Genomic DNA, 27,044 nt, shown 5'->3' with positions numbered 1-27,044 from the left:
CAACATAGCCATTTTAAACGGTTTTGTTTTTATTGAAATTCTATTTACAAACAAAACATGCATCCAATTAACACTATTAACAAATAACAAATCAGCTTCAAAAGGCAGACACAATAATCACATATCACAATCATAGACTGTAAAAGATCTCAACATGTGTCATTTTGGTCATTTTAAACGATTATCAACATCCGGAAACGTCAATGGCATCATCATCGTGCGACGTGGGTTTGAAGAAGAGCGCTACAATTTCTTCGTGTGATAAATGTTGACGATCTTTAGCATGGCTATGATCAAATAACGTTTTTTATTAGTAAAATAAATAAGTGCGTATGGTAACGGCACCGAACAATATACATGACTATTGTTTACACAGACTGAGTTGAAATGAACGAGGTGCAGACAATGCCGCAGGGACTGTCAGGAGCTTGGGACACAGTGACATCTGCACTGGTGAGTGCTAAATGTACTAAAGTGTTACTAAACTAAGCAAATGCTGAAATTGCTTCAGCTAAGACCTGATGAAGATCTACATCAACAACACAAAAATCCCATGTACTACCAAGTTTTTGGACATGACATGACTATAGAATGTATTGTTGAAGTACCTTCGAGTGCACTATTAAAGCTGTAACCCAACCATGACTCTTTAGGTGTCTCCTGTGCCACCCAATGCTTCGATAGATGAGGTTCTCTCTGAGGCCTTGGCCCTGCTGGGTGAGCATGGACTGGGTCAGTATGTTGAGGGTTGGCTGTTGGAGACTCTGCAGGTTCGTTTGACTACATCTGTGGCTCCAGAGTTCTGGGCGGCGCTCAAGCAGCCAGAGGGGGAGTCTCAGGAGAGGGACAGGGCAAGTGCTTTACTTAAAGCCTTCAGAAACCTTCTGCAACACCTGGAACCTTTCCTCGGTATGTCACAAACCATACTCTGTATTTCTGGCATTAGACGGCTACAGGTTTTGCATATTGTTGCTGACCCATTGCAAATTTTTATTAAGAAACACTGAACAGTATACAAACCCGATTCCAAAAAAGTTGGGAACTGTACAAATTGTAAATTAAAAAGGAATGTAATAATTTACAAGTCTCATAACTTATATTTTATTCACCTGGAACCTTTCCTCGGTATGTCACACCCTATATGATGTGTTTCTGGCATTAGACTGCCACAGGTTTTGCATATTGTTGCTGAGCCATTGACCATTTTTATTAAGAAACATTGAACAATATACAAACCTACCCGATTCCAAAAAAGTTGGGACACTGTACAAATTGTAAATAAAAAAGGAATGCAATAATTTACAAATCTAATAAACTTATATTTTATTCACAATAGAATATAGGTGACCTATAAAATGTTGAAAGGGAGACATTTTGAAATGCCATGCCAAATATTGGCTCATTTTGTATTTAATGAGAGCTACACATTCCTAAAAAAAAGTTGGGACAGGTAGCAATAAGAGGCTGGAAAAGGTAAATGATACATATAAGGAACAGCTGGAGGACCAATTTGCAATTTTTTTTAGGTCAATTGGCAACATGATTGGGTATAAAAAGAATCTCTCAGAGTGGCAGTGTCTCTCAGAAGTCAAGATGGGCAGGGGATCACCAATTCCCCCAATGAGTGGAGCAATATCAGAAAGGAGTTTCTCAGAGAAAAATTGCAAAGAATTTGAAGTTATCATCATCATCTACAGTGCATAATATCATCCAAAGATTCAGATAATCTAGAACAATCTCTGTTCGTTAGGGTCAAGGGTGGAAAACCATACTGGATGCCTGTGATCTTCAGGCCCTTAGATGGTGCTGTATCACATACAGGAACGCTACTGTAATGGCTCAGGAATACTTCCGGCTGGGGCTTCCGGAATACTTGTCGGTGAACACAATCCACCATGCCATTCGCCATAGCTGGCTAAAACTCATTAGGTCAAAAAAGAGAGTGACTCATTAGGTCATGTTTTTATCTTAACATGCGTTTTCTCTGGGTGGCAACGTTGAAAACTGTTTTGTGGTCAGAAGAATCAAAATTTGAAGTTATTTTTGGACAACTGGGACACCATATCATCCGGACTAAAGAGGACAAGGACAACCCAAGTTGTTATCAGTGCTCAGTTCAGAAGCCTGCATCTCTGATGGTATGGGGTTGCATGTGTGTGTGTGGCATGGACAGTTTACAAATCTGGAAAGGCACCATCAATGCTGAAAGGTATATCCAAATTCTAGAACAACATATGCTCCCATCCAGATGTTGTCTCTTTCAGGGAAGACCTTGCTTTTTCCAACATGACAATGCCAGATCACATACTGCTTCAATTACAACATCATGGCTGCGTAGAAGAAGGATCCGGGTACTGAAATGGCCAGCCTGCAGTCCAGATCTTTCACCCATAAGCCCCGTTTCCACCACAGGAACTTTACCCAGGAACTAGGAACTTTGGGTGGTACTTCGTGTGTTTAGACCGCAGGAACCAGGGTCTAAATGAAGTTCCGGGTAAATATTTCCCCCTCCAAACGGCCCTGCTCGCGAGGTAGTACTTTTCAAAGTTCAGGATCTTTCGAGGGCGGGACTTGGGCGCTGAACATGCTGATTGGTTGAGCTCACGCAGCATTTTAGTTCAACGGGCATTTTTAAAAGTCTTTTGCGAGGTTCGGTCTCGTTCAGTACATATCAGTCTTGCTCTCTGTCTGATGGCACGCGTTCGTCTCAGCCATCTCACGTGCAATGTCCGTAATAGCTGATAATAATATACATTGTCATTTTAAATCTAGCTTTACAAGCTTTCTGAATATGCTGCATGCTGCTGAATCTGCATATTAGTGCTCTTTTCTGTCGTTGTTAATTACCTCGTAAACCTATACATAACCAGCAAAAGCAGCACAGCTTGAATCTCTTCCATACTCGTTATTAATTTTTTTTCACCATGTAAACGACCTGACCGATTACTTTTAAGTGTGTGTCCTTACATGACGTGACGGCGCGCGCCGCGCTCATGTTGACAAGAGAGGAAAGTAAATTTTTCTGAGGGGTAAACTTTTTATTTCGTAAGTTATGAAGATAATGTTGGAATAATGACACAGCGTATATTGCCCCGGGCAGTTTTTACTTTAACTGCGCCTGACAGAAGATTTTTTTTTTCTGAGATGATTATTACACTTTACAACAAATAAATAGCTATAAATAATACTGTATTAGTCCTGGTGGCCGTTAAGAGTTGCTATGGCTACAGTTAACACATTCAGCTGCTGGAGAAAACAGCGGCGACATTTTTGATGCGGCAGACAAACTGCATGTGACAAAATGATTGCGATTGAAAGTCATCACATGTAAACACCAGATCGGTTTAGATAACGTCTCATGTAAATAGTCCACTAAACCTTTCAATCGGTACACTTAAAAATGATTACTGTCCTTCACTGATTTGGAGGAGCAGTCGCGCGCAGTCCTACATCACCGGACTAATTTGCCTAATCTTCTCGGAACTTTATCGCGGTCGAAACGCAGACAGCTGCAGGTCTGGGGGGGAGAAAAGTTCCTGTAAAAAAGTTCCTGGTACAAATTGTTCCGGGTAATTTTGGTGGAAACGGGGCTATAGAAAACATTTGGGGTATCATAAAGATGAAGATGCGACAAAGAAGACCTAAGACAGTTGAGCAACTAGAAGCCTGTATTAGACAAGAATGGGACAACATTCCTATTCCTAAACTTGAGCAACTTGTCTCCTCAGTCCTCAGACGTTTGCAGACTGTTATAAAAAGAAGAGGGGAGGCCATGTCCAAACTTTTTGAGATGTGATGGCATGAAATTTAAAATCAATAATTTTTCTTAATCATAATTTTTTCTCTTTTTCTTAGTTTATACATTTAATATTTCATCTATGTTGTATTCTGAATAAAATATTGAAATTTTCAAATCATTGCATTCTGTTTTCATTCACAATATGTACGGTGTCCCAACTTTTTTGGAATCGGGTTTGCAAATTTTACATGTTTGTTTGCTGATTGAAACGTATGAAATCTGTCAGGAAGGTGTCGGAGTTATACAGTATTACACCCCAAAATTGAGATTACTGTATTAAATTATACTTTATATTACTATGGTGTCTGAAGTGGTATTGAGAAGTGTCGATAAGGTAAATTAGCTACAATTCAGTTCAAGTTTCAGGATCTGTATGTTCTTAAATTCAGTAGTTATTATTGGGAAATATCATTTCAGTTTATGTATCCTGGTTATATGCTGTTTTTTAAATTGAGCTAGATAGGTTAGTAATGTGTTATGTAAAATAATCTAAATATAAAAATAAAATAAAAAACAATAATTTTATTTAATTCTGTGGCCCCTTTGGAAGTTTGGTGAGCCCCCTAGTGTGGGTGTTGATGTTTTCCTACTTGTTGATGTCTTTTTACTTCAGGGACTTGAACCTGAATGCACACTGACTCGTGTCACCGTGGGGGCCTAAATTGAGGCCCCAATGAGTAAACAAACATATAAATCGTATAAAAACTTATACTTACACATTTTTTTTTTTTGAAAATGTAAAAATGTCTGAGATGGGTAGGGTTAGTGTAAGGGGACAGAATACACACTTTTTTTGCAATAAAAACAAAACAAAAAACATTACATCTATGGAGAGTCCCCACAAAGATAACGAACCAGACGTGTGTGTGTGTGTGTGTGTGTGTGTGTGTGTGTGTGTCTATGGCTTGGGAAGAAATGAATACTTTTATTCAGCAAGGATACATTGAATACATTTATAATGTTACAAACACTTTCTGTAATAATACATGTTTGTTGAACAGCAAATCAGCATATTAGAATGATTTCTGAAGGATTGTGCGATACTGAAGAATGAAATAATGACAGGAATAATTGCATTTTTAAAATATGTCACACTATTACTGTTTTTAATGTATTTTGGACCAGATAAATGTAGCCTTGTTGAATGGTCAAAAAAGACTCCTTTTAAAAACAAAAATCTTACCGATTTAAAACTTTTGAACATTAGTGTGTGTGTGTATGTATATGGTTAGTGTTTGTTGTGTACTAAATATAAGAATAGGAGGTTTTTTTTTTGTTTTTTTTTTGCATTACAATAATTGGAATTTTGAGTGTAATGTTATTAATTAACACACACACACAAATATATATATATAAAGCCATATTGTAATATCTGAATAGTTCTAATTGCTTTATTTATTTTACTTTCTATTTTAGGGGACATTAGACCCAGATATTTATTTGTGAGATTTAACAGTTTTCCCTGAGTATCCTGTGTTAACCTTAGTCTCCATTTTCTTTCTTTTTTAAGGTGGTCTTGAGAGACTGGGCTCATGGCAGGATGAGAGCCGTGGGGGTCTGTGTGGACCAGGGGCCCGTGGTCTGACTGAGAGGGCTTTCTCTGTCATTCGTGCCATTCTCCTGTTCTCTCCTCCACCTGTGCTGCAGGAGCGCGTGTTGGAATTTTACAGCCGCACATTCTCTGTACACATGAGTCAGGCAGGGGAAACTGTGGAGGCTGAGGAGGGCACTACAGAGCATGATGAATTGTGTCCAGGGTGTGCATCCAACCTTCATCTGTGTTGGTGTCAAGAAGCTCTAGAGCAACTTCAAGAGCTCAGCCACATACTGTGAGTTCAAGAGAAGTACTGTTCTTATTAAACTACAGATGCATACTACATCCTAGTATTTTTTAAACATTATGTAACAGTATGGGTTACGGTTAGTACTATTTTGAACCTTTAATTAGAAGTGTGCAATATTGACAAAAATTATATCTCAATATTTCCTGGATTTGATTCAACCAGTTTGTTTAAATTGCTTATTTATTCAGGAATTAAGTGACTGTCTTTAAGAATGGGTCATTGAACTGTTGTGTAAATCAGTATCACATTTGCAAATGTACATATTCAGGGAAAACAATACTCTTGATTGTGTCAAGAGATAATCATAGATGATATAAATATAAAGCCGGTGATACACTGCAAGCATGGCGTGAGCGTCTCGGCTGCGTGGCTTGTCCGTTTTTATTTCAGCTCCCATGTTAACAGGTTAGGGCTTGCACACTGCCTGTGTGGCGCACGGCTTGCGTACCGAAAACGAGTGTATGCTAGAAATAGAACCGACGCCTATTTTTCACGGGACACGCAAGCATGTTGGAAGCGTTTACAGGAAAAATAGAATAGGAAAAGATGTTTAGATGTCATTTTGACATGGATACATATTAATAAATTACATTTTGATGTTTAAAAAGTCTTTAGATTTTTACATAAATGCAGATAACGTCTCAAGTTACTTATGTAACCTATGTTCTCTGAATAGGGAACGAGACGCTGCGTAGTGACGCATAGGGGAACAACCTTTTTTTCCATGACTAAGACAAGACAATGACGAGACTGCACCAATGTCCAAAAACACTGAATAAGACTAAATTAACATGCATTATTGTTGACGAAAAAGGACGAGACTAAAATGTTTTACATAAAAAAATAAAAACTAAGATAAAATCTCTCTTCATTCTCATTAACAATCGTCTCTACTTTTTCATCATGAGAGCGAATATTCAGCTGATATACCTTCAAAATATTCGGAAACGAGTTTGCGTTGGCTGCAACACGAAACTACATGGAGCAGAAAACAGTTGCCAACTGTCAGGCATTTTGTGTGCGGCACATGCTTTCAGGCTCTGTCTCACGCTCTCACTCTGGCCAAATAAATCTCATGCCAAGTTTTAATACGAAATTCAAACAATAAATAGCATTTTGGCGCATTTAATGTGGCATAACACTTATAGGTCCCGTTCTTCGTGTGTTTTCAAAGCTTTGATTATGTTTACAGTGTGCAATATAACATGAGTTCATGTTTCGCGTGTAAAAAACAGTATTTTTCACACAATCTACTTATCTGTACAGCGCTGTTTTCTCTGTCCTAAAAACGGCCTGATGATTTCCTTGTTCTATGAAGTCCCTCCTTCAGAAATACGTAACGAGTTCTGATTGGGCCAGCGCTTCCCGTGTTGTGATTGGACAGCAGCTTAGCGCACTTTGCCCGGAAAGTTCCCGCCTCTTACCATAACGGGGAGATGCAAGCACTGAATGCGCGCTCTTCTCCACGTGGGAGAGCAACAAGACCACACCCCCTATTTTGCGTATTCTTGTGGGCGGAGGGTTAGTCAACAAACGGTTCTAGTGATGTCATTCCTGCCAGGAAGTGCAGGGGTGTAGTCCAAACCGGCCGTTCGCTGTAGGCTTTGAAAGGGAACTTCTGTTAAATAAAATATCTCGCTTGGCATTGAACTTTGAGCTTTATAATTTTACAGGTATTATTTATGCTCTAACAGCAACATTACACACTAACTAAAGTTTGAAAGATGGAATCGCGAAGAACGGGACCTTTAAAGCCAGAGCAGTTGAATAATAGAGATAGGGACTTGCGTTCATCTCCCTGCGGTGCGCGCGGTCACGTGGCTCATGGAGCTCAAGCCAATGCTGTCAATACATTTGAATAGACAACAGCTTCACTATACAGGTAAACAGTACAGTAATGAACATTTTGAGAAGATCTTTTTGTAGTAAAAACTATTTGTGCAATAATTATGGTCCATTAATGAGCGCTTCAAATAATTTCCTTTTTCTTTTCTAATATATGTATTATTTATATTACTATTAGTGCAGTGATAACGGTTAAAATACAGAATTCCAATGCAAAGAGGCAAATTTAGAGTCATTTTGTGGATAGAAATATTACAATTTTCATTTGTAATCCCATGTTTTACCCACTTGGTGCCTGTATGGCTATTTAATAAATAAATATACATTTCCTAAAATGTGAAATATTCATTTGCACACACAAATGAATATTAATGAATGCGAGCAAATATAATTTAACCCAAGAAAAGTTTAAAAGAGTGCTCAAAAAGGCAAACTTATTTTCCCTTATATGTATAGTAGTCTGTATGAGTAGTGGAACTTTATTTTTAATGAAGTGGGGTAGACATGTTCACTTCATTTCACTGCGGGATCGTTTGTAAACAAATCTCTGGTCGATGCTGGATTTTGATCCGACAGGAATGGTGTAACACACTGATGTGAGTAAAACGTGTTTTTATATGTAATACTATTGCATTGTTATAGATCGTTTTACTTATGTGTACGTGTCTAACCGAAACATACCTCAGCACGCTGGACTTAGACACGTATGGGCCAGGGCTTGCAAAGCCCGGCGGGCCGATGAATCTCATTATATTCCGTTCTTGTTCTGCTATTCTCTCTCTCGAGTTGACATCTGAAGGGCGGTGCGCGGACGTGTATGTTTGTGCGCGCGCTTCGCACTTATATCGTCTGATCTTGCGGGCTATGTGTAATATAAAAAAAGAACTCAGAAGAAACGCCACGAACACGCCATGCTTGCAGTGTGTAGCTGCCGTAACAACAATTCATACACGGTCATATCTTTAATATTGAAGGGAATTCCAACTGCATCCGTATAGGTTACATCACAGTTAAAGCGTGTGGTCTCAAGGCATGTTTTTATTTGTCTTTTGTAAAATGAGTGACACATTCAATTACTCACTTACTGTACTATCGAAGTTTTTTTGTTTTTTTTGTGGGAGGATAAAAATATCTTTGCTTATGGCAGATCAAAAATGACTCTGGGCCACAAACGAGACATCTGAATATGCTTTCCATTGATGTATGGTTTGCTAGGGTAGGCCAATATTTGACCGAGATACATCTGAAAAATGTAAATGTAATTTTTTTTAATTTGGAATCTGGGGGTGCAAAAATCTAAATATTGAGAAAATCGCCTTTAAAGTTGTCCAAATGAAGTCATTAGCAGCACACAATAATAATAATAATAATAATAATAATAATAATAATAATAATAATATGTTTTTGATATATTATTGCCTTAGGAAATGCCTAAAATATCTTTATTGAACATGATCGTTACTTATTGATATCTTTTAGAATAAAATAAAAATATACCCTTGCAACCTATGCCTGTTTTTGTGGTCTAGGGTCACAAATGAGTCAAGAAGGAGATGAAAGTCATGTGTGATATTACTTCTGGCTTATTTATCAGACTACTGATGTCATGGAAGGTCATGTGTTTTGATCTCATGATTTCACACTATTCACAATATTCTGTGATATGCATCTCCAAAGTAGTATGAGTAGTATGTTTGTCTTCAATTCCAAAAACATACCAATTTGATTTTTGTTGCAGAGGTTGAGTACTTGGATGTTTAACACCTTTTGTCTATGTGTTTGTTGATTTCAGCTCCAGACTACAGCTGTTAGAACGAGTGAGCTCTGAGGCCGTGACCAGCATCCTACACCGGCTGATAGAGCAGAGAATGGAGCAGCGCTGCAGGGGGGAATACGAGAGCTCTTTTCTAACAGACTTCAATGATGTACACAACTTTCATTCAGTTACACAGCAGAAAATATAATTTTATGGTTACACTTTATTTTAAGGTGTCATTGTTACAGTGTAATTATATATTTAAGTACTCAGTATTCTTAATTAACTACATGTACTTACTATAAGGTTAGGGCAGGATTACGTTTTGGTTGAGGGTTAGTTGCATGTAATTATACATAATTACAGTTATTACTATGTACAAGTACATGTAACGTGTAACAATGACACTAAAATAAAGTGTTTAAAATAAAGCGACATTCCATTAAGAATCCACAATGTGTCACTTGATGCATGTAGTTTTAAAAGATGAATTTGTCAACACAAATTTGTTGTGTGTGTGTGTGTGTGTGTGTGTGTGTGTGTGAGAACAGAAGCTCTCTTTTTTATATTTTAATATTCAAGGTTAAAGTGCCTAATAATCACTGTCTTTCCAGTGGTTGGGGCAGGTTTTAGGATGGCTGAGCAGGGTGTTTGCCAGTAAGGTGGAAGAGGTGGGCAGCGACGCCACACTCACAGATAGCAAGACGGGTCAGACAACAAGTGCTCTCCTCCAGCGCTGGCACTGTCACATGCACCAGTTCTTCTGCCGTATCTATGTAAACATGAGGATTGAGGAACTCTTCAGCATCATACGAGGTGAGAAAGAAACTATATTCGTGTAGCATACTGCATGTATGCTAAACGGTAGCACTGTCGCCTCACAGCAAGAAGGTCCCCGTTTTGAACCCTGGCTGAGCCAGGAGTCTTTTCTGTGTGATGTTTGCTTCTTCTTCCTGTGACAGCATGGGTTTCCTCCAGGTTCTCCGTTTTCCCACACAGCACACACAGTCCAAAGACATGCAGGTTCGGTGGATTAGACATGCCACATTGCTCGTAGGAGTGTGTGTGACCCAGCATTATGTGTTGGGTTGTGTCAGGAAAGGCCTCCAGCTTAAAGCTACACTGTGTGACATTTCCCCCCATCTAGCGGTGAAAAGGTATACGACCATCCAGGGAATAATAGTTTCTGTTCCTCTCAATTCTGATTTCGTTTTAACTCCTACGGTGGCCAATTAAGTCCAAGATTAACATGGCAATTCCCCTCTTCTCATTTGACACTGTGCCATCGAGTGTTAAAACGCGAAAGGCGAAGCTTGAATTTATGGGTTTGTCCCTCTTTGGGTAATGTACTTTCAAGATGGAGGGGCAACATGGCGACTAGCATTCAAACCCCTCACCCGTATGTATTTTCAATGGCATATTATAAACTTACGAGAATACTTTATACCTTGAAAAAGTAAATATACGTTAATGAGCACATATATATTTTTGAAAGAACTAAGTGTTTTTAGCTAAGAATAAACTAAAAAAGTTACACAGTGTAGCTTTAAAACCTGTGCTAAGTCCAATGTGAACAGGACTAACACTTGGAAATATACACCGATCAGGCATAACATTACTAATATAGAGTGGCGGTCAGAATTATTGGCACCCTTAGTAATCATGATCAAAGATAGCTGTAAAAATAAATCTGCATTGCTTATTCTATTGATTTATCATTAAAAAATAGCATTATATTTTAGTGAGTTTCTGTGACATCACACACGTCACAGTTTTGAGTCAGGATGTCCCTTATAGAGCACATTCAGGGCTTTACACTGATACCAAATGTTTGGAGGTTTCACCAGGACAACAACAACTTCTTGGTCTTTAAAAATGGCTGACATTAATGTTTAGGACTCTAATGGAAATATGATAATATTTTGTAATTATAATGTAAATCTGAATAATTTTCTAATTGTTTGTTATAAATCAACATCTCAGGAAAATGCTATGGGGTTTCTAATCAAAATATGACTTTTTGTAACAAAACAGGGCATTGATTTCATAAATGTCCAATGTAGAGGACACCAGGACATAAATCATGTTTATCAGACATTTTGGAGACACAAACAGTAAATGGGGAAATAAATTGCATAACAATATTCCAATGAAATATTACATATTATTATGAAAATGTTGCCAATTATTACTCCCCTTATTACACTTCTTTTTTTCATTACATGTTGCACCAAGAACACAATAATATGCAAATTAGATGCAATATACCGATACATTTTATTGAATGGGAAAATCCAAGTATGACCATTTTACCCACATATTGCATAAAGTAAGATGGTATGTCAAAGCATTCAGTTATATATTTTATAACATAGCTCAGAATCATCTTTAAAAAAAGTTTGTTTTAAAAAAATCCTGAAACTTAAAAATGTATTCGTGAATTAAAAATAAATCCCATTGTTTTTGCCTATACATGCGATTTCATTTCATTAAAAATTTTTAACAACTGAGTCCTGGTGTCAACTACAGAGGACATATCATAACATATGAATACAATATAATTTTCCAAAAAAATAATGTGTCCATTTGTTTCTTATGCTCTAAACAATCTAATGACATGAAAAAATACAAAATTCGAAAAACTTTTTTCCTCTGGGTCCCAGGAGGCTATAATGCCTGATAACACTCCTGATAACACTTGGCATGATATCAGAAACCTTTCCACCATACAGAATCTCTCCAGATCCTTCAGATTAGAGCCCTGCGCGGGACTGTTTTCTTCATCCCGCCCGCGCCCGCCGAATTTCTGACCATTACCGCCTGCTCCCGCAACGTATGTGTTACACTCCCGCCCGCTCCCGCAATATGTATGTCCACTCCCGCCCACACCCACAAAACTCTGAGAACTTATTCCCGCACAATAATAGAGATGCATTGATTTTGTGTCTTCTCCCGTGCCGCAGGGGGAAAAAAAACACGTAGGCCTATTTGAATTGATATTATTAAAGAGACTCATGGGGTTGTTTGTTTCGTTTCCCTGGCCTGCATGTAAAAAAAAAAAAAAAAAGACAAAACACCATACATTCAAATATAATTTCGTTTTTATCAAAAACTTTGCACATAAAAATAGACTGCTTTGCACAAAAAAAAAAAAAAAAAAAAAAAATATATATATATATATATATATATATATATATATATATATATATATATATATATATATATATATATATATATATATATATATATATATATATATATACACACACATAGTATGATAAACTAAGCTACATGAATACTTTGACCAGGGAGAACAGAGCAGGTGTGTCGCCTCAACCCAGACGTGCCGGATTTCTGCCCATTGTAGATGAGTATTTTTGCACATTTGTCACAATGAACAAAGTCCAGCTTCTTTCCATCTTTATCACAAACAATTGAGAAACTTCTCCAAATGTCAGACTTTCCTTGCTTAGCTTTTGTGCTGTAAATACCTCGTTTGAGGTTCTTTTCTACATCATCTATTGACATCTTCTCCATCATGGCGCTAGGCAACCTCCCTATCCTGCGGCGTTTTTTTTAGCCGCCCACTCCCACCCGCAGGAAAATTCAAACCGCTCGCTCCCGCGAAATTTGCGTTGGGTGCCGCGGGACTCAATCCCAATGCAGCCCTCTACTTCAGATTCCCTGCTCCATGTTGGTGGTGCTGCTCTTCAGTTCACCCCACTCATTTTCTATAGGGTTCAGGTCAGGGAACTGGGATGGTCATGGCAGAAGCTTCATTTTGTGCTCAGTGATAATACTGCGCTAATACTGTCAAACACACACACCATTAACATACATAAGCACAGTAGGTTATGTCTAAAGTGAAAGTAAAATCGGGTGTCTCTCTATATGAGATGTGAGCAGGGCTTAGCAGCCCAGCCTAATGATTGTGAACACTTGTCCTTAAAGGGACAGTTCACCTCTAAAATGATGTTAATAAAACAACTTAAAACAAAGAGAAAAATCCTATCGCCTAAGAATAGAATAGCAAAAAAAACTGAACCGAAAACTGGGGTTAAAAACCGAGGGATGTATTGAACCGTGAACTAATTGTATTGTTGCATCCCTATATATAAATATCACATTTACCCAAACCTTCTAGAGTAACCCGGGAGACACATCTATGACAAATTTATGTTAAAGCCTAATATCCTGGACATTAATTGTTCCATCCTTACCCAAAAAGGTATGTGATGTATTGCTTGTAATCTTAACTTTGTTTTTTTTTCATGTTTTTTTCCTCTGGTTAATTGTTGCAGATTTTCCAGATTCTATTCCTGCCATTGAGGATCTTAAGTTCTGTCTGGAAAGGACCAATCAGAGGCAGCAGCTTCTGGCCTCTCTCAAATCAGCCTTTGAAACACGACTGCTGCATCCAGGTCAGTGATTCAGACTGTTTTCACACACGTGCAATATTACTTATGTGTATCATTTACTGATATTTACCTTGCTTTTACCTTTATTTTCCTACTTCAGGAGTCCATACAACTGACATTTTAACTGTTTACATCTCAGCCATAAAAGCTCTGAGAGAGCTTGATCCCTCCATGGTCATCTTGCAAGTGGCTTGCCAACCCATTCGCAAGTATCTCAGGTTTGTCTACTGCACTGGTGTCATCTGTCTCAAGGAAGTTTAGCTTTTTTTGTAAACCAGTTCCAATACTGAAGTGGTTAATCTTTTTCTGTAATGTTGGAAATTAAAGAACCCGTGATGACACTGTGCGCCAGATAGTGGGCAGTCTGACAGGTGATTCGGAGGGTTGTTCCGATCTTGCCAGTGAGCTTTCTCGAGCTGACCCTGTTACCTTGGAGACACAGGATAGTGAAGATGAAGGAAGTGATCCAGAGGACTGGACTCCTGATCCTACCGATGCTCTCACAGGTTAGTGTTAATCACCAACACACACCAGCATGATTACCTCAAGCACCAAATGAAAGTAACAATTGTCATATACAGGTCCTTCTCAAAAAATTAGCATATGTGATAAAAGTTCATTATTTTCCATAATGTAATGATAAATATTAAACTTTCATATATTTTAGATTCATTGTACACCAACTGAAATATTTCAGGTCTTTTATTGTTTTAATACTGATGACTTTGCGAACAGCTCATGAAAACCCAAAATTCCTCAAAAAATTCTCACAAAATTAGCATATTTCAACCGACCAATAAAAGAAAAGTGTTTTTAATACAAAAAAAAGTCAACCTTCAAATAATTATGTTCAGTTATGCACTCAATACTTGGTCCCCCAAGGTCTGGAATCGGTCCTTCTCCACAATCTTCCTCAGGGTCCGGTCACCTCTTCTCGTTGTGCAGCGTTTTTTGGCACACTTTTTCCTTCCCACAGACTTCCCACTGAGGTGCCTTGATACAGCACTCTGGGAAACAGCCTATTCGTTCAGAAATTTCTTTCTGTGTCTTACCCTCTCGCTTGAGGGTGTCAATGATGGCCTTCTGGACAGCAGTTTGGTCGGCAGTCTTACCCATGATTGCAGTTTTGAGTTATGAACCAGGCTGGGAGTTTTTAAAAGCCTCAGGAATCTTTTGCAGGTGTTTAGAGTTAATTAGTTGATTCAGATGATTAGGCTAATAGCTCGTTTAGACAACCTTTTCATAATATGCTAATTTTTTGAGATTTGAGAGGAATTAGAGAGGAATTTGGGGTTTTCATGAGCTGTATGTCAAAATCATCAGTATTAAAACAATAAAAGACCTGAAATATTTCAGTTGGTGTGCAATGAATCTAAAATATATGAAAGTTTAAGTTTTATCATTACATTATGGAAAATAATGAACTTTTATCACATATGCTAATTTTTTGAGAAGGACCTGTATACAGTACAGCATACAGTTATTGCAATTATCAGTTTACAGTACTATTATGAAAATGTATTTATTCCTGTGATTGGCAAAGCATAATTTACATGATCCTTAAGAAAACATTCTGATATCCTGATTTGGTATAGTATCCTCAAGAAACATTTCTTTGTATCAGGGTGTTAAAATAGTGTTGCCGCTTAATATTTTTGTGAAACTAATCATTTTTTTTCAGGATTATTTTCTGAATAAAAGTATAAATTAATATATAATTAATAGAAATGTATTAACAATATTAATATCTAAATTTTATAATGCTAAATGCAGTTTTATAGCCAGGATAATATATTGATGGTGCACAGCATATTGTTCCCAAATTCATTCATGTGTACGTGTGTAAATTAAATACAAACTGCAGTCACAGAAATATGGGTCCTAAGTTAGGTAGTCAACATTTCAGCTCTCTCACTTGTCTTTCTTTCTGTAGATAAAACTGGCTCTAAAAGGCGTTCTTCTGACATTATCAGTCTGCTGGTCAGCATTTACGGCAGTAAAGAGATCTTCATTAATGAGTACAAGACTGTACTGGCCGACCGACTTCTTCATCAGTTCAACTACAATACAGTCAGGTAACCCAGCATTATTATGCTCTGTTTCCACTTTCACTATAATCCTTTAATACTTGATTCACTTCATCATTTTAAGTTTTCGCATTTATCATGTTCTCTCTAATAAATAGTTTTTCCTACTGTAGCTTTAAGGTTTATGTTGTTTGTTATATATTTAAAAGGTTGGAAATTAAATTTAAAGTTGTCATGAACTGGCTTTTTAAATTTTTTTATACTGTTGTCTGAGGTCGACTTATAATGTTTGCATGGTTTTAACATTCCCAAAAAATCACAACTAATAAGTAATAGACTATTTTATAGACTGGTTTTGAGGATCTCTCAAAAACGCTGGGTTTTGATGGGCGTGCTGCACTGGAGACTTAGAAGTAAACGCTCATGGCTAGGATTGGATAAGATTTGCATATTTAATGAGCTTCTGCTCCCATCAGTTCACGTGAGGGAGGGATTGTTTTAAAAGCGGCCGGAATAGTTCTCTGACGGGGCTCAGTCTCAAAACGTATATATCAAACAAACACAATGATTTCTTTTTTTATTATTTTTCCCACCCGATCGGGGGATATAAACGCGAACCACACACCCGTGCGCTCTTCAAACACAAAGGAGATCAAGAAATAAATGTTATTTCACTATTTAAGATTCATCAGCCTGCCAACAGGCTTATGTTTTGGTAGCCCGTCTGGAAAACACATTGCCCCGGGATGTTGGGCTTTGCGAGCCCTGGGAGTCTTTACCCGAATCAACAAAACCAACAAATAAGAGATTCTCCAGCCTGTGACAGCGTGCCAGGTATGCTTTGTTAGACACGTCACGTACACATAATCAATACGATCTGTAACAATGCAATACTATCACATATAAAAAACATGTTTTACTCACATAAGTGTGCTGCAATATTCCTGTCATATCCAATATAGAAGCCACAGCATTGTGTTTGGCCCTGTGTGTAATCTTAATATGTCTGCAAATTCAGTATCGACCTGTGTCTTGTTTACAAATGATTATCTTGCTATCTTCGGTGTGTTTATTAATCGGTAATGCGATCAGTTTAGCTCCACTAGTCGGTGGGAGGGGCTACAGAAGCAGCATACACATAGAGGAGGCATTGTGACCTTCTAATACGTCATTGATTTGAGAGCCTGTGTGTGTGGAAATGTGTGTTGGCAGTGTCTGTACACAACCATCCTATAATGATAAAAATCCATTAAGTGTTTTTTTTAAATCTTCTTATATGTTTTCCCCTGTCTCAAATCGAGCCCTTCAACCGTGTGACATCACACGGTCGCACAGTTGATTGACAAGCAGCGTTTCAACACAGACCCGCTCTGAGCGAGCTCTGTCATAGTCCGCCATTGTTGTTATGCTGGACCAGAATGGCGTCTAAGCGATTGTGGTGTACTGTTCTTGGGTGTAATAATGAACACTGTAGTCATTCTGATGTTCCTAAATCTGAACCGCTGAAGACGCATAGGCTGAGTTTTGGTTTTATCAATGCTTTTATGTTTGCGCAAACCATTTCTCACCAGACTGCTTTATTACAGAGGGTCAGTAACTGTAAAGCAGGTTTGCTAAGAAGCTGCTCCTGAATAAAGGATCTGCCCCTCCAGAGAACGTGAGTGTAGTTTAAAACGCGTGCACTCATGCTTTCTATGTATGACGTTCTCAATATAATTCATAATCCCACGTTTATAATGAACAACGAGTTATGGTTATTTAGTTTTAAAGTTAACGTGGACTTAGTAACACTACACTAAGCTTAATTATGTAGATGGTTATAAAAGTGTCTGTTACTGTCAAAAACAGTTGTAACAGTTATTACAATGCATAGATAATGTTACGCATCACTGACAAACCGACATTAACAGAAAAAAAGTTTTTATTGGCATTAGCTGTAACAATCTGTCAATGAACTAACGTACACATCAGTAAACACATAGCATTCTATCACTACGCTAAAGTTACCCTGCCAGTACATAAAGACAGATCAAAGTGATATTACTAAAACCAACCATTCAGAAATGCCCTGTTTTGCCTTAATTGTCGAATTTCGTTGGAGCTGTCATCTTGTCCCGGGTCCGACTCCGGTTAAAATTGATAAAGTTGCCTCAGAGACTCCCGTCGCCATTCTTTTGCCTCTACTGTTGTCAACGGCAACAGTTCCACGTGCCGGCCCACAGAACAGAGGGGCGGGGTCATTTATCATTTAAAGCCGTATGCACTGAAATGGCTCGGTGAAAACAGAGCTGTTTTTGACCAGGTAAAACGAGTGGTTTTTTTACTATACTAATGAGAAATTTAAAGTAAAATATATTACAAAGTTTTCATTTAGACACTAAAGAATCATATTAACTTATTAATCATTTTAACAAAAATGGCATTATATGACCCCTTTAACGCAAAAGAGAATGGAAAGTGTTGCTTAATTACCAGGTTTTTAATATGTACCATACTTGTGTAATTAAAGCAAAATTTACAATTCTTATTTGTTTGGAGTATTGCAGTATTTATTGTACATGATTTATTTTTGCATGTCATTTTTTTTTATTTGTTAAGAAGCTGTTTCACTCAGATATACAGTACGTCACAATAGGAAAGACTATCGTAATTTCCTTTGCACGGCGACTTTAAATTCTCCCTGTGTTTGTGTTTATAGAGAGATTCGCAATGTTGAGCTGCTGAAACTGAGGTTTGGCGAGTCCCACATGCATTTCTGCGAGGTGATGCTAAAGGTATGCTTTTTCCACTCCGCTCACTTCTCAGCTCTAGTCCACAAATTCACTTCTATTGGTTATCAGTCATCTTGTAATCCTGATATTTGATCTCAAAGAGATTTACTTCCATTACGTGGGCTATTTATATTGAACTTGTCTGTCTTTCACTGCAGGATGTAGCAGACTCTCGGCGCATCAACACTAATATTCGAGAAGAGGAGAGTCGTCTTCCTGTAGAGGAGCAGTCTACATTTCTGCTGTCTGCCATGATCATTTCATCTGAGTTCTGGCCCCAGCTAAAGGAAGAGTTAAAGATGGAACTGCCTGCAGTTGCTTCTAAAGCCATGGAAGACTACACACACCGCTTTGAGAAACTCAAGGTACTCTTTGTGGTTCTCAACTGGTTTTGTTTTAGGACATAGCTTTTACATTGGACATTAAGTGTTGAACCAACACAGTACCAAGAGTTTAATTAGAATCATGATTATGAAGAAATAAAGAATTTCTTACCTGATTTCAGTGTTATGTTGAAAATATCTTAAGCCATATAGATTTTTTTCTTCTCTTTTTTGTGCAGGCCATGAGGACTCTGAGGTGGAAGCCTCACCTGGGTTCTGTTACGCTGGACGTGGAGCTGGAGGACAGAACCATCGCAAACCTCACAGTGTCTCCTATCCACGCTGCCATTATTTTACACTTCCAGGACAAAGGTTTGGATAATTAGTTTACCCCAAAATAATTTCTTCACCCTTATGTCATTCCAAACACGTATAGCTTTTTTTCTGTGGAACACAAAAGAACTTGCAGCTCTGGAAAAAAATAAGAGACCACTTAACATTAACCCAAAACTGGATTTAACAAAATGGCTGCAGTTTTCTACATTTCTGCTGCAGTAAAAATGAACTTTGGCTATCAAGCTCCAAAATTGACAAAAAAAGCACTATTAAAGAAGTATAAATTATGCAAAATATTCCAAGCTTTCTATAATCATATGGTTTTTCTGTAAGGAACAGACTGAATTTTTTTTTTGGGTGAACTATAATACCTCTTTACACCTTTTCAGTTCATGATTTTTGAATAGCTATTCAATCATGAAAAGATCTGGTGTAAATTCCCTCTGAAACACATTTGAGACATCTGATCAGTTGCAGATTTAATCAGTCCAAACAAAACTGGACCTGTAAATGCATCTGGTTGTTGAAACCACATATGCAAATTGTCCTAAAAAACAAAAAAACGTCTGTTATGGGGGTACCGGCTCTCGGTAGCCAGATATGACAGTGCTACTGCAACACACACCACCACATATCACCTTTAACTTTGCATAAGCGTGGGAACTGAAGATCGGATGGAAATTTTCCTGAGACACACTTGTGCCAAGTGTAAATGGAACAGTAAAAAGCTAAACTTAGGCTATAAACAATCTACACCACGGTCTCTAAGCTTTCGAGAACTCTTTCAGTCTTTATTTAAAAATATAATTTCCCATAAAACTTTAGTTTTGCAAGAGCATGATTAAAAACACAGCGAGGCTTTGAAAGTGTGGACTAGTGAGCATACTTAGCGGTTTTCCTGTTCGTTGTGATTCTGTGTTAGCAACTCCCTATTTCAAGACAAGTAAAAGGTTTTATAAAAATCACAAGTGGGTATTACTGATGTATTTTATGTTGTAGAATAAAATGTGAAAATATCTTGAGCTTGTGTTAAGCACAGACCTTATTTCAGAGGCATTTAACTTCCCACTGACTTTGGGACGATGGAACTGGAAGTGCTGAAATACTGAGCATACGCACTACCTAGTGAGCCAATAAATGTCTTGATTATTTTTTGGCCTGAAATCCAATTACTTTGTTTTCCTTTATTAGCCACATGGACCTTGGAAGAGCTGAGTGGGGTCCTGGGTGTGCCGCAAGAGATGGTGCGCAGGAAGTTGGCCCTGTGGCAGCAGCAGGGTGTGCTGCGGGAGGAAGCTGGAGGTCGATATACACTCCAGGAGACGAGCTCTTTCAGAGAGAGATCTGACAGAAGTGTCATGCTCATAGAAAGTGATGAGGAGGGAGAGTCCAACACCGCAACACAGTCTGAACAGAGAGAAGAGAAACTACAGGTTATTTATAAACTTCCAACACTTGTCATAACGCAATCATGTAAAACTGCTCAGGACCCTACTTGTCATATAATGCTAAGTTAAGGATAAACTGTTTTTCCTTTTTGTTTCTCAGTTGTTCTGGGCCTACATTCAGGCCATGCTGACTAACCTTGAGAGCATGACTTTGGAGAGGATCCACTCCATGCTTCGAATGTTCGTGGCTGCCGGGCCTGGAGTCACGGAGATGGATGTAAATGAGCTGCAAGCATTCCTGCAGAAGAAAGTCAGAGCACACCAGCTTATTGTGTCCTCTGGTGTCTACAGGCTACCTAAGACCACTCAATAGGTAAAAATAAGTAAGCGGAGATCTGAAAAACAATGATGTCAAAGACACACTCTTCATTGTGCAAAATAATAAAATTATGACACATTTATAATCTCTTGTTGCAATCTTTTTGGCTTGTAATATATATGATCTAGGGCACTTGTGAATAAATGCATTTTTTCATTGTTTTTTTTAAAATTCAAATACAAATTGAATACATAATTTTTGAATACAAATTTACAGCCTAAAAATTTGAGTGAAAAGTTTATATTGGGGTTGTCCCTCTTTTGCTTAGTGATAGTTCACCCAAAAATGCAAATTCTGTCATTAATTAATCAACCTCATGTCGTTCCAAACCCGTAAGAATTTTGTTCATCTTCGGAACTCAAATTACAATCTTTTTGATGAAATCAGAGAGCCCTCTTTACTCTCCATAGACAAGTATGCAAGTACAACTTTGATGTTTCAAAAAGTCCATAAAGAGATCATAAGACGAATCCATATGAATTAAATGGTATAGGCCAAATTTTCTGAATAGACAGTCACTTTGTATAATGAAAAGATTGAATTTAGGCTTTTATTCATTTATAAACAATCATCAACTCACACATCAGTTGTGGTAAATGGAATCTCAAGCATGTTCATTAGGCATGTGAGAACCAATGAGGTTTATTCTTGTTATGCAGCAACGTTTGAACCAATGAGGTTTATTCTTGCACATCAAGCAAGTTCGCTTGAGCTTCTGTTTATGTTTGCCGATCAATGTTTAAATGTGAATAAAAGCCCTAATTAAATCTGTTCATAGAAAGCGATCGAGTGTCTTCAGAAATGTTGGACTAAACCGCTCAAATCAGTTGATTAATTTTACAATCTCTATTAACTTTTTGAAACGTTAAAGTAGTCCTGTCTATGGGGGGAGAAAAATATCTTAGATTTCATTACAAAACTCTACATTTGTGTTCAGATGATGAACGGAAGTCTCGCAGGTTTGGAATGACATTAGAGTGAGTAATTAATTATCCTTTTTTTTTTTTTTTTTTTTTATAAAAAAGGTTACACTTTAATTATATGGTCCACTCAAAATATTAGGCTAAGTATAAGTCACTAATCAACTACATGTCAGCTCACCGTATTCTACTAACTTTTATGTTTAATGACAGCAACAATTGAGAAGCATGACAATTTGGCATTGGATTGTGTCACTACTTGATGTTTAGAGTGAAACCTTGGACCCTGAGTTCTTTGAGGAAAGAAAGGCTAACATCTGTTCTGGTCTAAAGGTTCAAATGTTGTAGGGGAAGGATAGTAGATGGTCAGCTGAAGGCCTCTTCTGACTTTCCCGGAACATACAGTATGAAATAGGATAAGAGCTGACTCATCAGATCACACTGTTTTTTTCCATTGCTCAGTGTCCAAGACTGAGTTCTTGACACCAGGTTATGCATCTGTCCTGGCCTTGGATGAAAGTGGATTCATGGCAACCACACTGTAGTTTCCAGCTCTGTAAAGCACTGAAGTTTTTGTTGATTCTGGATCACAGAGGTGCTGTTTTAATTCTTTAAAACACATGAAAATTATGTGAAGTGTCTAAACTCTTCCATGAATATTGACTTTGGAATAGTGATCTTTTTCTGAGTGGTTTGTTATTTTTGTGAATTTTTTTTCTCTTTTTTTCCCCCTCTTTCTTCTATTTATTTACTGGTGGTGGTAAGTTGTCCTCCTTAAGTAGTTACACATGAACTTGTCCGACCTCTAATGGCAATTTAAAAATGGCAATTATAGTGTGTTCCCACTGTTTAACAGGGATTTTCTCTGGTTTTGGTACAAATGTTTACTCTCACTGTTTCATAAAAGTAACTTCCTCACTGCCACCATTTGAATAATAATAATAATAATAATAATAATAATAAACATCATCAACTGAATCATACTTGAAATTAAACTGTAAATCAGACCAGCAAATGCTTTCGATATATGGGTTCAGCAACTTATATAAGGAATGTAATTTATCATGTATAGCTTCACACATATAAATAATGTATATTAATTGACACATAATACACAAAACATGTATAAGTACTGCAAAATGCAGATTAAAATTGAGAGTGACAATATACATAATATTATATAGTAGAACATAATAGGGAAGACAGGCAGAATAGTGTTACGCACAGTAACATATTTTGCTTCAACATCTACTTCTTTTGTACTGTGTCTCTCTAACTTTAAAATTATATTCATATATTTATATCACAAAATAATTGAAAAGTTGTCCCATTGTCTTTTTGTAACATTTATTTTATCAACAGAACGTTCCTAGAACTAACATTCTAGCAAGGTAAATCTTAGTAGAAAACATGAACTCAAGTTATAATCATAAGTGATAATCAAATTTACTTGTTCCAAATCATTGTTATACAGCATTCATCACCATCCCAACTCACATAGGTTATAGATTTATAGGCATTTTATTTTAAAAATGAAAACATATAGGAAACATTTGATTTAAATTGATTTAAAAAACTATTTGGCTAACTGATAAGTTGAAAACAATGACAGTAATTCAATAATAATTAGAACAAAAGCTACAGTTGGCTTTCAAAAGAATAGGCTAAGATAGTTCGGGAATTTAGAATTAAAAAGCTACAATTTAAAAATGTTTAATAGTGATAAATAATGCTGAAATGCATCCTAACTTAATGTAGGAGTGCGGTTAATTGACCTGCAGATAGAGGGAGCCGTTAACTAGTGTATCGGTTAGTAGCTCTCATGACGTATAGGGGCTGTGCAAGGGCCGCGCGCGGCGAAGTTGCGCTCATCTGGATGTTCACACACACGCACGCACGCTGAATTTCACTGAGGAGTTGGACTCGAGAAGTCCATCATATAAAGCACCAGGAGACTCTGTCAAGCAATTTAGTTGGCCTACAAGGAAAAAAGACGTTTCTAATGGATTGTTCTCTTCCTTTAAAAGAGGATTTTTCTCATTGAAGTTTGATCTAAGACGAATAAACCTTCTTACCTGGCTCGCTCAAACTAGGATTTGTTTGACAATTTAGAACGGGATCGGGATTTAGGATGGGATATAGTTTTTTCATTGTGCTGCTTATACACGTACTCATACCGGAATGCAGAACGGAAAAGGGGAATATTACCGTAGCGGTGATGCTGCCCGACAATCTGAAGTATTCGTGGGCATCGCCGCGCGTCCTCCCCGCGATCCGTATGGCGCAAGAGAAAATTCACAAGAGCGGACTTTTAGGGACACACACCATCAACCTCCTTAATTTTAGCACAGAGGACTCCTCTGGTTCTTGCTCGGAAAACGAGGCACAGATTATTGCAGTGGACACAAAACTTTACAACAAACCAGATGCGTTCATCGGACCTGGCTGCACGTATTCGGTCGCGTCCGTCGGACGGTTCGCGTCCCACTGGAAACTTCCCCTGATAACCGCGGGTGGACCAGCGTATGGTTTTGAAAATTGGGAAGAGTTTAAAACTATTGTTAGGACGGGCCCGACCACCACGAAACTCGGAGACTTTGTCAGTTATCTCCACGCGCATTTCAACTGGAGCACTCGCGCGCTGATGATCTTCCACGACCTCAAACAAGACGACCGGCCGCATTACTTCCTCTCCGAGGGCATTTATATGATTCTGCGAGAGGAAAACATCACAGTGGAGGCTTTCCCTTACGAAGATCCACAAACTTTCAATTATAAAGACATCATCACATTTATAAAGGACAACGGGAGAAGTAAGTTTAGACTCAGTTAAACTAAGGCTCGTTGATACAGCTGCTATATTCATGCACTAAAAAGAAAGGGTCATGGTCCTTTGATATCAATGGTACTGAATGATTACTAAATTCATATAGCCTACTATTGTTTTTACGTAATTCCAAGGCACCTAAAAAGGCATGTTCTAAAACATTCCATTACCATTGTAATTTTTTTTGTTAATAGCCTTACAAGCATCAATGAATTTGACTCGTGTGCTTACATAGCACAAAGTATTTTTAAAGAAAACAGTAGTCATGTTCAGGAATAAAGTCATGATCTTTGAAATACAGTAAACATTACCATATGATGCCTCACTGGCCCATGCACCCCACTGAAATGTATATACAATGCTACATCTACAAAATGTGCAGGTTATTTCTGATTTGACCTTCGGGAAATTACTTTAATTATTGTAACCTAGTGTAAAATATTCAGGTTAATTAAGACAGTAATGTTTCTGAATTAAATAACCAGTTCATTTAAAAGTTACAGCAGTACATTTCGATAGGTATTGTATAGCCTTCTCTAAACTTTCTGTTAGAAAGCAATCATCACACAGAGGACAGTGGGGAAAATAAGTTAATTTACGTACCCATATAGTAAGGCACATCCCAAGACATTTAAAAGCCATTTATCTTGGAAAATATAATTTATATCAAAATACCACGTTCTTCTGGTTTGGTCACTGTCACCCCTCCCACACACAGACAGTTTACCTTCTTTAATCAACACTGACATTCTTGGTCCATTACATCTCAAATCTGAAGACTACAATGAGGCATTGATAGCTTTGGTTTAGGACTGACACCACCTGTGTTCCCCCAGGTTGTATTTTTGGACCTGTGGTGCCTTGTGCAAGTTATTTACAGCACCACCAAAACAGGAGGGCATGCACCCTATTCACTGTTAATAAAGCAGTCAACATCCATGAACTTGTGTTCAGTTATTCACCAAACACTTGTTTTTACAGTTCTTTAAAAGTTGTAGGTAGAATTTAAAATGCCTAATTCAACTGAAAACATTTAGATTCCTTATGCCATAGAGCTTTTTTATTGTTTAGTTCCTTACAAACCTACAAATGACCTGGTGTTTCAAAGACAGAAACAAATACACTAAACTTTTGTGTAAATTCAAGTTAATGATTCTTGATAAAAAAACAAAAAAACATGTTTTTCTTTTGTTGAACTTAAGGGCTGCAGAAGAGCCTTCAAATTCATTATTTTCAGCTTGATTCCTTGCTTTGTTACAGTGCTCGACATTCTCATAACCCCCTGAGCTGTCAAACACAATTAATGTGGCATGACTGAAATTATACATGGAATGAGGAGAACACATAATATCACTGAGGTCTTTGTGTTTTCACTCATGTGAGTGACATAGTTTTTTTTACTTCCCCGAATATTCACACAGCACAACTTAATGCATTTTAATTCCTTTAATTAAAATTGTATATCGTTAATAAGAGAGTACATATAGCTGGCCACTGAGTTTCAAGGCATCATCACTAATGATACTAAAGTATATGTTGCGGGACAGATATATAGATTTGGTTGTTGGAGAAAGGCCAAATGTCATTACTTTAAAACAATGATGTCAGAGTTAAATACTGAAGAGATCAATGTTTGTTTGTTTATTTTTCTCTCCAAAAAATATTTCAGATTAGTGCGCTCTTGTACTGGAAAAAATACTCAATAATAAAAGTGTGTTGCAACACATAAACAGATTTTCACATTTAGAGTTTTATATCACTTTATTGTTTTCTCTTTCTAAATATATACACAGACGCACACAAAAAGTAGCATGGTCTTCCAAAAACATAACACAGGCATTAAAAAAATATTTTGCACAGATTTTTACACAAGCTTTAGAGCAGTTGTAAATGGGAATTGAGGCACAGTGTTTCCTTAACCATAGAGCTGTACCACATTATTATGTTTTGATATTGCCCTGATAGTTTTCAATTAAAAGTGATATTTCATTTTTATGTTATTATTACATTTTAAGACTTGCTTGCTTTCCTGTAGCTCAACCAGTAGAGCATGGCGCTAGCAACGCCAAGGTCATGGATTCGATTCCCAGGGAAAGCAAAAACTGACAATAATGTAAAAAATGTGAACCTTGAATTCAATGTAAGTCACTTTGGATAAAAGCGTCTGCCAAATGCATAAATGTAAATGTTAGACCATTATGGCTGGTAAGTTTGAGCTGAAAGCATTGCATTTTCTGAAGGGGCACCAGTGTGTTATGTGATAATAAAAAAAAAAAAATTAATTGTTGAACAAGACACAAGCACTATATATATATATATATATATATATATATATATATATATATATATATATATATATATATATATATATATATATATATATATATATATATATATATAGTAGTGAGTCT

General features: G+C 37.3%; 2 protein-coding genes and 1 long non-coding RNA gene across 3 annotated transcripts in view; 2 read left to right on the top strand and 1 right to left on the bottom strand.

Moving 5' to 3' along the window:
• The first annotated feature begins 205 nt into the window (after positions 1-205).
• anapc2 (anaphase promoting complex subunit 2) lies at positions 206-20,973 on the top strand. Its single transcript, XM_067437919.1, has 14 exons — positions 206-453; positions 654-909; positions 5,310-5,628; positions 9,281-9,413; positions 9,859-10,060; positions 13,546-13,665; positions 13,763-13,880; positions 13,990-14,168; positions 15,596-15,737; positions 18,388-18,463; positions 18,619-18,825; positions 19,023-19,155; positions 20,311-20,552; positions 20,668-20,973. Exons 1-14 carry the CDS (start codon positions 388-390, stop codon positions 20,878-20,880), a joined length of 2,406 nt encoding a protein of 801 aa, XP_067294020.1. The 5' UTR covers positions 206-387; the 3' UTR covers positions 20,881-20,973.
• Positions 20,395-25,447, bottom strand: LOC137070615 (uncharacterized). Its single transcript, XR_010904286.1, has 3 exons — positions 25,237-25,447; positions 20,704-20,805; positions 20,395-20,526 (listed from the first exon to the last, which is right to left on the bottom strand). It is a non-coding gene; the product is annotated as an uncharacterized lncRNA (long non-coding RNA).
• Positions 23,670-27,044, top strand: part of npr2 (natriuretic peptide receptor 2) — a 72,949-nt gene continuing 69,574 nt past the window's right edge. Inside the window, 1 exon segment of the mRNA XM_067437918.1 lies at positions 23,670-24,619. Coding sequence (XP_067294019.1) covers positions 23,938-24,619 — 682 coding nt within the window. The 5' untranslated portion in view covers positions 23,670-23,937.

Source organism: Pseudorasbora parva, chromosome 3 (genome assembly GCF_024679245.1).
Source record: "Pseudorasbora parva isolate DD20220531a chromosome 3, ASM2467924v1, whole genome shotgun sequence".
NCBI classification, from domain to species: Eukaryota; Metazoa; Chordata; class Actinopteri; order Cypriniformes; family Gobionidae; genus Pseudorasbora; species Pseudorasbora parva.
The sequence above is the reverse complement of the archived record's forward strand: the minus strand, read 5'-3'. Positions and strand labels throughout refer to the sequence as shown.